General features: G+C 47.9%; 1 protein-coding gene across 1 annotated transcript; it reads right to left on the reverse strand.

Moving 5' to 3' along the window:
- Positions 1-2,185: 2,185 nt before the first annotated feature.
- On the reverse strand, positions 2,186-7,146 carry LRP10 (low density lipoprotein receptor-related protein 10). Its single transcript, XM_006835453.1, has 7 exons — positions 6,960-7,146; positions 6,495-6,539; positions 5,861-5,996; positions 4,570-4,760; positions 3,432-4,449; positions 2,940-3,069; positions 2,186-2,806 (listed from the first exon to the last, which is right to left on the reverse strand). The coding sequence occupies exons 1-7, from the start codon at positions 6,997-6,999 to the stop codon at positions 2,231-2,233; spliced, it is 2,136 nt and encodes a 711-aa protein (XP_006835516.1). The 5' UTR covers positions 7,000-7,146; the 3' UTR covers positions 2,186-2,230.
- Positions 7,147-13,991: the final 6,845 nt, after the last annotated feature.

The raw sequence follows: 13,991 nt of genomic DNA on the forward strand, positions 1-13,991 counted from the left end.
TATAGAGCACACACTTGGTATCTTGAGTTTCATGCCCACTGTCCTGATGTGATGCTGTAGGATAAACACTGGACTGCTAGTCACAAGATTGGCAATTTAAACCCCCCAACTAATTCTTGGAAACCTTATACAGGGTCACTAAGAGTTGGAACCAACTTGATGGCACTTAACAACAATCTATAGGCACAGGCCTCTGAAGTGTTCCATGAGAGAGAATTCTTCTACCTCAAATCTGTGTCCACCTTCCAGTTGTCAATGCACCTAGGCAAAGGTCTAGATAGGATGAAGGATGAGGACATCAGGCTGCAGGTTATTATGAGTCGGGCTGCTAATCTCAAGGTCAGCAGTTCGAAACTACCAGCTGTTCTATGGGAGAAAGATGAGTCTTTCTGCTCCCGTACAGATTTACAGCCTCCGAAACCCTGTATAGAGTCATTATAAGTCGGAACTGACTCCATGGTACTTAACAACAACATGGGGAAGACAGGAGTAAGGGAGAGGGTGATGGAAGAGGAAGGGCAGGGAAATCAACATTCCTTGCTTCAGTAGGCCTGACACTGATTAGACCCAGAGAATTTTGACTTTGGGAGGAAGGGCCCAATGGGAAAACAGGAACCAAGAACTAGGTTCTCTGGAGCCCCTTCCCCAATCTCTGGAGAGGGTCTGTTCTGAAAGCAGCTCAGGTCTTCCCTGATGGCCAGGATACAGGCTCCTAGACCTGCACAGGGACCCATATCCCCTCTCGGGCACTTCCCCAGTTTCTTGCTCACTAGAAGAGAGAAAATACTAGTGCTGAATGGGTGGATGCTCACAAGCAGTAACATGGCCCCTCCACTAGAGGGGTGGTGGTGGGCTAGGCTAGGCAGGAAGAGGGAGTCCCGGAGAAGTAGCCTGTTCCTATGGAAGTGGGTTTTCTTGGGATGCTTCAGCTTTGTTCCTGAGACATCATCCTGACCCCCAAGAGCTCCTTCTATGTCCTTTCAAACTTGGACAGTTAGTCAAATCCCAGCGTTTTTTGCAGATCACTCTCTCCATTACCCTCCCTGGCTCTTCTTAGGTTTTGGCTGTTACTTGCCCTTCAGCCAGCTCCATTTTCTCAGGAGATCCAGAGTCTAGCCTAAAGCCCTGGCTCTCATGGACCCCCTTAGTTTGCTTGTCCTGCGGACTTTCATCCTGTTTAGAATTCACAGCTCGACTGCAACTGCTGATAGCATTCTTTCGAACCCAGTTTGGGCCCTCTTCTAGGAAGACCTTTTGGAGTTGGCCAAGATGATGCCAGCATCTTCACACCCTAAATATTTGTGATTTTTCTCTTCACTCATTTTTGCCTGTTTGAGACATTCTGGCTGAGAGTTCATTTCTCGCCTAGAACAGACTGTAATACGTGCCTGGTGGTAGAGGGTGAAGGGCAGGAGACATGGCTCACGTGTTTTACCAGGGACAGTCTGCTCCTGTGATTTGTGCTCTGGGAGTACTCTAAAATAAGAACTTTCTTGGCTGCATCTCCTCAGACTTCCAGCCTAGTAGTGAGTGAAGCAGTTTGGTGCTCAGTCCTGGCATCAGGCACTGTAGATCTGGCCCCCGGATAGTGTGTGGCAGTGGAGAGGGTTGGACGGAGTGGTTGGAAGCTGGATGAGAAGAAGGAAGAGTGAGGGCTCTGGAGTAAAGTGAGAGGAATACAGAGGCAGGGCTTAGGCTCACAGCTAATTTGCAGAAAAATTTAAAATTGATGATTCCTTTTTATTTTTTTATCTTGGCTTCCTGGGGAATGACCCAGCTATGTGACAAAAGCATTTACTGAGCTCTTTCTATGAGCCAGGCCCTGTAGGAAGGATTCTAGTTGACAAGACCTCAGGTCCGGCTTGAAGATTGGAATATCTCCAGTCAATTGGCATCTTGGTGCATAAGGTCACTTTTGGGTGGGGCTTTGGCAAGGAAGGAGTTTCCAGGCCTGTGATCCTTTAAAAACTAAACTTAAAAGACTCACCGGAATGGTGGTGTGGTGTGGGAAAGGATGGTGGTGGAGGGACTGTGTTCTCGCTATGTGCACAGGGGGCTCTGTGTGAGCACTCTTCCTACCTGAAGGACACCTAATTTTACAGCATGGACACAGGGACAATGGGAGGACCTCCAAGTGGCCTCAGATTGCAGGATAGGGAGGGAAGAGGTGGAGGGGAAGCTGCAGGTGCCATTGTGACCAGAATTCCTTGGGAAGTCAGGCCCCTTCCCTTCAGGCAAGCAGTGGCTCATCCTCCGCCTCCACCACCCAGACCTCTGGCTCTGCCAGTGGTAAAAGCAGCACATCATCCTCATCCTCTGGGGACAGGACTGTGTGGGGTCCAGGTGGGGTCCGGGTTGGTCCTGGGGTACGGAGACTGGGCAGGAGGCGGCCCCTCAGGACCTGTACCATTCCAGACAACAGTGATGGCTCCAGGGGTGTTGAGGGCAGTGGTCCTGTGACATCAGGGATGGCAGGGGGTGCACTAGCAGATGGAAGGGGAGCCTTGATGGGCAGTGGGGGTGCCTGCTCCCCATCCTGCCCACCCACAGCCCCACCCTCATGGGCTGGGCCTGTGCTGCCATCTGGGGCCTCAAAGGGGGAAGTGGAAGGTGTGACCTGGGATCTGGTCTCAGGGGTCCGGGCTGGAGGGTTTGTTCGAGGAAGTAGGCCCCACCGGCGGAGACGGCGTACAAGGCGACGCACAGAGCGACCCCGCTGGCGGCGGCGGGCACCTGTGGTACCCCCTGGAGTCATATCCTGGCGCAAAATCTGTAGCAGAGAACGCAGGTTGCCCAGCACTGAGTTCTGCAAGAAGAGGAGAAAGACATGGGAGCTGGAGGAAGGTCGGGAGGGCCAGAAGCTCGAGAGAAGCAGGGTACAATGGCAAAGCCATGGCAGGGCTGAGACCAGGAGGTGCTAGGATTGAAGGGTGACTTACATCATTAGGGTTCTCTGTAGGGAAGTCCTCTACAGGTGGGATGGCACCCTGGGCTATGAGCTGTCCATAGGAGGGGGGTGCCTGCTGTTGCACAATCTCAGCTTCCATTCGGGAGAGAGGGGCAAAGATGCTGAAAGGAGAGAGTGCTGCTTAGTCACTGGTGACTCCCAGTCAGAATGACATACCTAGCCTGGACAGGCCTCTGTCCTCCATATCCAAGCCAAGCTAGTGGGAACCATATCCTGGCTTTCCCAAAAGTCACCTGAGATGGCTTTCAGGATCTAGCCCTGTCCTTCTCTCAGCTGAGGATGGACTCTGTCCCTAGGATGGACAACCTGAGGATCCAGTGTACAAGGTGATCATGCAGACCGTATTGTCAAAGTAGGTCCCTTTCTGATTCTTCTGTGGCTGCATGGAGAATCTGACCCTCAGTCCAGGCCCTTCTGTGGCCAGTACTACCACTACCACTACCCACAGTACTTCTTCACTGACCTGTACTCCTGGGTGCGTATGGCGTAGAGCTTGCAGGTACAGCCCAGGGCAATGACCAGCAGCAGACCACACACTAGGCTGCCAATGACTGCAGCTGTAATGACTTTTCGGGGCAGGGCATAAGAGCAGTCCCACTCATCGCTGCCATCGGCACAGTCTGGCTGCCCATCGCACACCCACGTTTCATACACGCATTTCTCATCCCGGCATCGGAAATTGCCAGGCTGGCAGTGCCGACAGCGTTTCTCATCTGCTCCATCTGCACAGAAGGTCTGGTAGTTGCATCGGTCAGTAGGCAGGTAGCAGGCTGTGGCGCCAGGGGTGCCGGTAGTCCCACAGGGGTAGTGTCCAGGCGGGCAGCCAGGGCAATTCTCTTCATCTGTGCCGTCGGCGCAATCCCATGAGCCATCACAACGTTGTGCCTCACTGTAGCAGCGCTCACCTAGGCCCTCGCTAGCCCCCAGGCCAAAACCTGAGCCGCAGGGTCGGTCCCAAGGCAGGCAGTAGCCTCGCACATGGTAGGTAGCATTGAAGCCTCGACCACTGCTCCAAGCAACTGTGTGGTAGGCCACGACAGCCTGGCCAGACAGTGTCTCCACAGTGACAGCTTTGCCGTTGCTGAAGTAGGTGAGACTACGAAGCAAGCGGGGAGTTTCAGGAGGCCCAGAGCCATCATACACATGCACTGCATCCCCATAGCCCAGATCTAAGGCTGTGAAGCGCACTGCCAGTCGCCGGCCATCGTGGGGGTCCAGCAGCCAGAGGCAGGACTGGGGGTGGGAGCCTGATGCTAGGTGTGAGTATCCAGGGGAGGAGAAGACCCCATAGAAATCCTCTAAGGTGCGATTGCAAGATGGGGTAGGGAAGGGGGCTGGAGTTGGGCCAAGGAAGGGGTCTGAGCTACAGCCTGCCTCATCAGAGCCATCCCCACAGGCATCGACCCCATCGCAGTGCTGGGCCCAGGGTACACAGCGGTGGTTCAGGCACTGGAACTCTTCCTGAAGGCATACCAGCCAATCTGCAAAGAGGTACCAAGGAGAGGGGCTGTGAAGCACTGGAGCTTGCAGAAATCCCCCCACTGCCCTGGGGCTTCCATTGCCAGTTCCAGTGGTTTCAGGGACACCATTGTTCAGCCCACCTTGGCTATAGGAGAGCAGGAAGCCCTGACCCATGGGTGCTCTGCCCCCAACATAGATGTAGGTGATGGTGACGTTGCCTCCGGGCAGCTGCAGGGGACTGGCAGGTGCCTGGCATAAGGAGATGAGGGGCTGGAGAGGGGAGTGCAGGATTAGGCGCTCTGAACCACAGGCCAGGTGCAGCTTCTGGAACCTACAGGGAGACAGCAGCATAGGACATGAGACGTTCTTGACTCCTGCCAGCTTCTTTGTTCCCCAGTACACCAGCTCCCTGCTAGCCTAAGAAGCACAAATACCTGCTTCTGGACAATCCAAGTAGTCCAATGAAAACTTTGTAGTCAATGGGGATAGTCCCAACAGTGACAATATGAAATATGAAGTGTATCACAGAAACTCTCAAAAAACTTCCTGTGCTCAGGGACTGAGCTGAGAGCAGATGTAGAACTTTTTAGTTGTTGGAACACTGTCATCCAAGCATGGTACCAGCAGTAACTGGCAACGACTATAAAGTTCAATGACTAGAACTCACCACTTCTTCCCTGTGCATTCTCTGCCCCAACTTTCTCTTCCCAGATTGTTCTCTCCCTGGCCTACCCCCTTCTGAGATCAATTCATAGGATGTGAACTTTGTTTGACAAACAGGTTCCTAACATGGACATGAACTCCAATCCAGAGTACGCTGGGGATACCCGGAATGTTTTAAAAACCTTGAGGAATTCGATAAATGTTCTGCGCTGATTAAGGCAGGGCATGGGCAAGAGATTGAAGGACCCCTCTCAGAGCATCATATCTCAGTCCAGAGACTATCAATAGAGTGACCATTGTGCTTCAGAGGTGACAGGATTCAAGTTAGATGTACCAGGGCTACCCCAGCCCAACTCCAATTCAACAGAACAAGTCAGGCTTTTGTGGTGTGGTACTATAGTTGGTTTGAACTGCAGTCGGTGGTTCAAACTCACAAGTTGCTCCTCGGAAACCCTACACAGGATCACTATGAGTCGGAACTGACTTGACAGCAGCACTTAACCACCACCACAACAACAACATAGGATAAGCACTGGACTACGAATTTGTAAGGTTGGTCGTTTTAACCCACTAACTGCTACTTGGAAACTCTTCCAGGATCACTATGAGTCAGAACTAACTCGATGGCATTTAACAACAACAAGACCAAATAAAATTCTTTTCCCTTGAAGAAAATGAAAATTCCATGGAGAAGTGATCCCGGAGACATTCCCAGAGTGGAGTGGGGAGGAACAGGCGAGAAGAAGTAGGCCTTGTGATGTTTCTCACCTGATGGTTACAGTCTGCTCCTTGCTGCCTAGAATGAGCCAGGTGCAGTTGGCAGGGGAACTGCGGCTGTCCCGGCCCAGGGGCCTCTGTAAGGTGCCTTGCACTTCCAACAGCACAGCTGGGGGCGCCTCACAGGCTGCAGAGAGCAAGATAGGACACTGACCAAGGGTCCCTTAGTATCCCACCCCTCCCCAGCTTGAGGTCCTCAAATGCCTAGGCTCTTCACAAAGGAAACAGGGTGGTCTTCACAAAGGAAAGGGGGCACTCCTGTGACACTTTAGGGTCATAGCCCAGTCCCTTTCCTTCCTCACACAGTCTCCATGGTTAAAAATATTAACACTGCAGACAATTCTGAGAACTGCTTTCTACCAGTCACTAGGCCAGGAGGAGCAGAAAAATTGCTTCTAACCTACAGTAGACTAAATTCTAACTAGGAAATCAACCAGATATTTAGAAAAAACAAATTGTAGTACATAACAACGGCCAGGTGGGGGCCCACACGGGGCCTCGGTTTCCCCATCTGTAAATGAAAGATGGATCATCTCTCAAGACTCTGGTATGTACCAGAGAGATTCACAGAAACCTTGTCTTGGGTCTTCATCATTACCAAGACGGAGGGGTTCACTTAACTCACCAAGATTTGGGAAAATGATCCGGTCTGGATGTGCCAGAGCGCCCCCTAGAGGAAGAGCGAGAGAGTGCAAGAGTGAGTCGCCCTAAGGAATGTTCTTTACCTGAGCCACTCAGGAAGGAAGGAAGCTAGCTAACTGGGACTTCCGGGCAGTATGGGTACGAATGGTGTGGCAGGGGGAGGCTGTAGAGTTTGATTTCGAAGGAAGGACCGGTAGAATGGCCTGTGGGGTGGGTATGGAGGTCTAGGGAAGCCGGCGGGAGGATGAAGGCTGAGTGGAGTGGCTGATTATTTCCAGGGGGCTGAGTGTGACGACAGGAAGAGGAGTACACGGGAGAACAGAGTGAAGGGTCAGGCAGAGTGAAGGGTCTGAAGGGTCGTGTATGAGGAAAGGAAGGGGAGCAGCTGGGTCCAGCGATAGCCCTGGGGGAAGGGTGCTGAGTAGGTAGTCTCGTTCCGGTTTCTTACCCAGGAGGAGGAAGAGGAGGAGGAGGCTGGCCGGCAGCATCCTGGGCCGCCCAGAGGTGCAGGAAGCGTCCCGGAGCTTCTGTCGCCTAGCCCGTGGGGAGGCGGCGCCTCTCCGGACATACAGGCCACTCAGTGCCGCCTCCCCGAGGGGGCCCCATGACCTGAGTTCCTCGACCCGCGCTCTGGATGCCAGGGCGGGGGGCGGAAAGGCGACAGCCCGGGAGCAGGGGCGGTGCCTCTCGCCAACTTCAGAGTTGTTTTCTCCCGCCGCTGCCGCGTTCCTGGGCCGACTCCTGAAGCCACCGACGACTCGAGATTCCGCGCAGGGCCGGGTGCTGGGGCTCACCCTCGTTTACAGCCTGCCCGCAGGCCGCGAGCGTCCCTGCCCAGGGTTGGCCGCCACCTGCCGGGGCTTGAGGTCGCTTCTTTTCCCGGCCAAACTTTGCCGATTGTCAGTCCACAAGGCCGGCTCAGGCGCCGCTCAACTTCTACGCGTCCAGCCCCCGGAGCTCGGTACAGAGCGTGGGAGGGGCGAGGAGGCTCCCCTCAGCGCTCCGGCCCTTGCCCAGGCTGTACCCTCGCCGGCCACCGGCTGGAGGAGCTGGGGTGGACGGAGGGGGCGGGCGAAGAGCTTAGTCCCACCCCTGCCAATCAACGTTTGGGTCCCGCCCACCGGCTCGTCTTAACCCCTTTCCGGCCTTGCCCCGACTTGTCAAACAAGTCCGTAACCAGCCTCTTCGGCTTCTACTTTTAACTCTGCTTTGTTTGTTCATTCGTTAGAACATACTTGTTACAGGACACATCTGCCACACTGTCAAAGGACGACTGCTCATTACATAACCGTCATTCGGTACTCTTTCCTTTGAACCATTATAAACTCTCTGCACTTTTCTCCGTGTCTGAGATCTTGTAGCACTTTTTGCTAGTGAGCCTCTATTAGAGCAATTACCACGCGGTATTATAGCTATTTGTTTACTCGTCATTCCTAATCCCGCCCTTTGGAAACTGAAACTTTGGGTAATTGGAGCCTTGACTGTTTACCTTTGTACCTTCAAGGCTTCTCTCCTGCTGGAACACAATAAAACTCTAGAAAAGGCAAATAAACATAAATGCCACTTGTTGATTGTGTGACCTTGAGAAAATTAAAATGGAGCTAATAATAAATAGTCCTGGTGTGACGCTGTAGGTTAAGCACGTGACTGCAATGTCTGCTTGAACCGCAAGGTTGCCAGTTCAAACTCACCAGTCGCTCCTAGGAATCCCTTTGCAGGGTCGCTGTGAGTTGGAGCCGACTGGACAGCATGTAATAACAACCAACGATAATAGTCCACTCGGCCACAAGGTCTATTTGAACTGCAAGGTCGGCGGTTCAAACCCACCAGCCGCTCCTCTGAAACCCTATATTGGGTCGCTATGAGTCGAAACCGACTCAATGGCACTTAACAACAACAATAATATAGTACAAGGACCTCAAGGTTGTGAACATTTAGAAAGATAATGCAAGTGGAGCACCAAGCACAATGGCTGTCATATAGGAAGTGCTTCATACCTGGTAACAGTTTCGTTATCATTTACGTCAAGTAGTTTTAATTTATGTGGGTTTGGGGGTTATCAGTTTTCTGACACTCAAAAATATTTAATTCTGCCATACCATGAGTTTCTACCATGAAGTTTTTGTCGCTGATAGGTAATATTCATAAACATTAGCAATTGATAACAAGCACTTACTGAGGAATCTCCACATTTTACAAGTATATATATCGTGGCATAACGTCTGTCCAGACAACATCAGACTTTGAGCCCATACATTTTTTTCCCCTGCAGCTACCAAAAAGGATTTACTGGAACACTGTGTGTTCATAACTAGGTGCTGCACAGGAGTATTGGTGGGCAAGAGTCTTTTCCTCTGGATCCACAGGGTCTCTAGTCCCACCTGACTGCTCTACCTGCTCCCAGTAATGAGCCCTCTGGTGCTGGATGAGCTTTGAGCACTTGGTGCATTTACGGTAGTGGTAAGGCTTCTTGCCCCTGTGAATGTGGTGGTGCTGGATGAAGCTGGACTAGTATGGAAGAGCTCGCCATGCTCATGGTGGGTGCGCTGGTGCTTTATCAACAGCGAGTTGTACTTGAAGCTCTTGTTGTAGGTCTCACAGTGGTGTAACTTCTCACCCCAACATGCCACCCTGCTGGTTCCTGAAGTCCATCTCCAGGTCACAACCTCCTTTCAAATCTGTCTACTTGGGCTGCTGGTGCCTGGGGCTCCCTCCAGCAGGAGTGTCATGCTCCTATTCTGTATACAGGGTCCAGCCCCTCCTGGCTGGTCCTTGGGAAATTCCAAGCTTGCCACTGGCCCAATGCTATCCCCACACTTGGGTCTCTAAGGAAGGGCTCTCAGCAGACTCTTAAGCATCCCTGCATTGTGGCCCACAGAACCAGGCCAAGAGGTGTTTCTCCCTATCTTGACTTCCTAGATGTCGAGGATCCAGCTCCTCTTTTGGCTTAGCACTTCAGAGTTGAGTGGGTGGGTGTGTCATAGATGCAAAGCAGGGCCTCATCATGGTGGTGAGGGACTCCAAGAGATGTCCTTATGATGCGAGATGGATAGGGGCAAGGCAGGGGGAACTCCTGATAGTCCCCCAGGACTGCCATCTTCCCTGAGGCCACCTGAAGTTGTGCACACCCCAGGATACCTATTCTTAGTGTTGAGCAGAGGTGGGGAAGGTCTCAGGGTGGAAGCCCATTCAGCTCATAGGGCTGCAGACTCTTCCTCTGAGCCAAGGTTCGAGACCCCACTGCTGCAATAGCCAAAGGGGGAAAGGGCACCAGCACCACCAAGTAAGGAACAAACACCCTTCTCTCCCGGTTCCCCACCTGTGCCCATAGAAGAGGAAACGATCAAGGCGGGCCTAGCTGCAAAGAGCAGCAGCTGCTCAAACTCAGACCTGAGGCTCCACACAAGTCATGTGTCCTTAGACGTTAAGCAATTTGGATATTGTGTAAACACTGTATTATATACCTGTATTTGCCTGTTGCTGTGATTCTAGAAGCTATGGCACTGGTATTTTAAATACCAGCAGAGTCACCCATGGTGGACAGATTAAGGATGAGCTTCCAGACAAAGACAGAGTAGGAAGATGGAGAGACAGACTACCTCTGTATATTTAGTCACTGAAAACCTTATGAATAGCAGTGGAACATTGTCAAATACAGCCAGAATTTTAATATTGAAACATGCTGAAGAACACTAGAATATAATAGTGCCAGACGATGAGCCACTCAGGTTGGAAGGCACTCAAAATACGACTGGGGAAGAGCTGTTTCCTCAAAGTAGACATGACCGGGATGATGCAAATGGAGTAAAACTTTTGGAGCCTTCATTTGCTGATGGGGCACAACTCAAAATGAAGAGAAACAGCTGTAAACATCCATTAATAATCGGAATATGGAATGTATGAAGTATGAACCTAGGAAAATTGTCAAAACCTAGGAAGTTTTCAAAAATGAGGTGGAATGCATAAACACTAGTATCCTAGGCATTGGTAAACTGAAATAGACTGATACTGACCATTTTGAATCTGACAATCGAATGGTTTACTATGCTGGGAATGAAAAATTAAAGTAGAATGATGTTCCATTCATCATCAATAAGAACATTTCAAGATCTATCTTGAAGTACAGCATTGTCTGTGATAGGATAATATCCATATGCCTACAAAGAAGACTTGTTAATATCACTATTATTCAAATCTATGCAACAACCACTAAAGCCAGTGCTGATGAAATTGGAGAATTCTACCAACTTCTTCAGTCTGAAATTGATCAAACATGCAATTAAGGTGTATTGATAATTACTGGTGATTGAAATGCAAAAGTTGGAAACAAAGAGGAAGGATCAATCATTGGAAAATATAGCCTTGGTGATAGACATGATCCTGGAGATCACAAAATAGAGTTTTGCAAGACCAATGACTTCTTCATTGTGAATACCTTTTTTAAACAACATAAAAGATGATTATATACATGGACCTCACCAGATGGAATACATACACAGAAATCAAATTGACTACAACTATGGAAAGAGACGATGGCCAAAACAAGGCCAGACTGTGGAATAGATTATTAATGATTCATATACAAGTTCAGGCTGAAACTGAAGAAAATTAAAACAGGTCTATGAGAGCCAAAATATGACCTAGAGCATATCTCAACTGAATTTAGAGATAATCTCAAGACCAGGTTTGATGAATTAGACACTAATGACCAAAGATCAGAAGAATTGTGGGATGACATAAAAAATATCATACAGGAAGAAAGCAAAAGGTCATTAAAAAGACAAGAAAGAAGGAAAAGACCAAAATGGATGTCAGAAGAGACTCTCAAATTTTCTGTTCAGCATAAAGATGCTAAAACAAATGGAAGAAATGAGGAGGTAAAAGAGCTAAACAGAAAATTTCAAAGGGAAGCTTGAAAAGAAAAAGTCAAATATTATAATGAAATATGCAAAGACCTGGAGTTAGAAAACAAAAAAAGGAAGAACATGCTCAGTGTTTCTCAACCTGAAAAAACTGAAGAAAAAAAATTCTAGCTTTGACTTGCAATATTGAAGGATTCTATGGGCAAAATATTGAATGATGCAGAAAGAATCAAAAGAAGAAAGAATACACTGAGTCACTGGACCAAAAAAAAATGGTTGATGTTCAACCATTTCAAGAGGAATCATATGATTAAGAGCCAATGATACTGAAGGAAGAAGTCGAAGGTGCACTGAAGACATTGGCAAAGAACAAGGCTCCAGGAATTGATGGAATACAAATGGGAAATTTTCAACACACTGATGCAGCACTGGAGGCACTCACTCATCTATGTCAAGAAATTTGGAAGACAGCTACCTGGCAAACCGACTGGAAGAGATCCATAGTTGTGCCCATTCCAAAGAGACGTGACCAAGTAAATGCAGAAATCATCAGACAATATCATTATTATTGCATGCAAGTAAAATTTTGCTAAAGACCATCAAAAATGGTTGTATCAGTACATTGGCAGGGAACTGCCAGAGGTTCAAGTTGGATTCAGACAAGGACATGGAACAGGGATATTACTGCTGATGTTAGATGGATTTTAACTGAAAGCAAGAACACCAGAAAGATGTTTACCTGTGCTTTATTGAATAAGCAAAGGCTTTTGATTGTGTGGATCATGACAAGCTATGGACAACACTGCAGAAAATGAGTATTCTGGGACACTTAATTGTACTAATTAGGAACCTGTATATAGACCAAGAGGCAGTTGCTTGAACAGAATAGGGAACACTGAATGGCTTAAAATTAGGAAAGGTTGAGCCAGGGTTGATCCTTTCACCATACTTATTCAATTTGTGTGCTGAGCAAATAATTGAGAAATTGGATTACATGATGAAGATTGTGGCATCAGGACTGGAGGAAGACTCATTAACAACCTGTGATATGCAGATGACACAATCTTCCTTGCTGACATTGAAGAGGGCTTAAAATAATTACTGATGAAGATCAAAGACCACAGTCTTCAGTATGGATTGCATCTCAATGTAAAGAAAACAAAAATCCTCACTATTGGAGCAATTGTTGTTGTTGTTGTTGTTAAGTGCCGTCGAGTGGGTGCCGACCCATAGTGACCCTGTACAGGGTTTCCAAGGCTGTAAATCTTTACGGGAGCAGAACGCCTCATCTTTCTTCTGCAGAGCAGCTGGTAGTTTCGAACTGCTGACCTTAAGGTTCACAGCCCGATTCGTAACCACTACGCTAACAGAGCTCCAAGTAACATCAAAATAAATGGAGAAAAAAATTGAAGTTGTTAAAGACTTCATTTTGCTTGGATCAACCATCAACACTCATGGAAGCAGCAGACAAGAAATCAAACTACACATTGCATTAGGCAAATCTGCTGCACAAGACCTCTTTAAAGTGGTTCAAGAGCAAAGATGTCAGTTTGAGGACTAAAGTGCTCCTGATTCAAGCCATTATATTTTCAATAACCTCATATGCATGTAAATTTGGACAATGGATAAGGAAGACCATAGAAAAATTGATGTATTTATGTTATGGTGTTGGAGGAGAATACTAAAAGCATCATGGACTACCAAATGAACAAACCAATCTGTGTTGGAAGAAGTACAGCCAGAATGCTCCTTAGAAGCCAGGATGGCCAGACTTCATATTATTCGGAGCAAACAGTCCCTAATGGATACTCAGTGAAATAGAGGAAGTAGAGGAAAACGCCAAATGAGATGGACTGGCACAGTGGCAGCAGCAATGGACTTATGCTCAACAACAATTGTGAGGTTAGTGCAGAGCTGGGCAGTGTTTTGTTCTTTTGTGCATAAAGTCGCTATGAGTTGGTACAGACTTGATGGCACCTAATAACAATTTTCACAATGTTCAAGTTACATAACATCCTATTTCATAGAAGTTATCATTTATGTTGCCACATACCTGTATTTGCTCCTATAATCCCCTCAACAATGCAGTTTCCAAAAAGAATGAATATCCAAAAAAGAATTAAAGAGTAAAAAGTAGTTGAATAAAATGAAATTTACAAAACATAAAACAAAGAGCTGTGCTTTCTCATTTGGGAGAAATGGTCCCAGGTTAGAACAAACTTTTATCCACAAATATGAGAGGGCTTCAAAAAGTTCGTAGAAAAATGGAATGAAAAGATAATGAAAAACTTCTCCAAATGTAGTGAAGCTCCCTCAAATTTACTAATGTACCTTACAAGTGTAAGACTCTGTGTTAGACAGGGGGTTGATATTTAAGAGAAAATTTAAGCAAAAAAAAAAAAAAGATTAAAGAGGACCTTAGTACTTTTTTTTTTTTTCCCAGTTGTAAAAAGGAGGGTTCTCTCTTTTTTTATTTTTTAATTTAATGTTTTTATTGGGGATTGAGTGAAAGTTTACAGGGCATATCATCAGTTTTACATTCAACAAATCATATACTTTGTTTCATTACATTGATTATAATCCCCACCATCTACCATCAGTTAACAGTATTTCTCTCT

This window comes from Chrysochloris asiatica, unplaced genomic scaffold (assembly GCF_000296735.1).
Source record: "Chrysochloris asiatica unplaced genomic scaffold, ChrAsi1.0 scaffold00017, whole genome shotgun sequence".
Lineage (NCBI taxonomy): Eukaryota > Metazoa > Chordata > Mammalia > Afrosoricida > Chrysochloridae > Chrysochloris > Chrysochloris asiatica.

Bases quoted from the DNA above. Each gene is read 5' to 3' on its own strand.
- LRP10 (XM_006835453.1), bottom strand. From the start codon at position 6,999: ATGCTGCCGGCCAGCCTCCTCCTCCTCTTCCTCCTCCTGG. The intron at 6,540-6,959 runs GTAAGAAACCGG...CTCTTCCTCTAG, and splicing joins CCTCCTCTTCCTCCTCCTGG to GGGGCGCTCTGGCACATCCA. The intron at 3,070-3,431 runs GTCAGTGAAGAA...CTCTCCTTTCAG, and splicing joins ATACGCACCCAGGAGTACAG to CATCTTTGCCCCTCTCTCCC.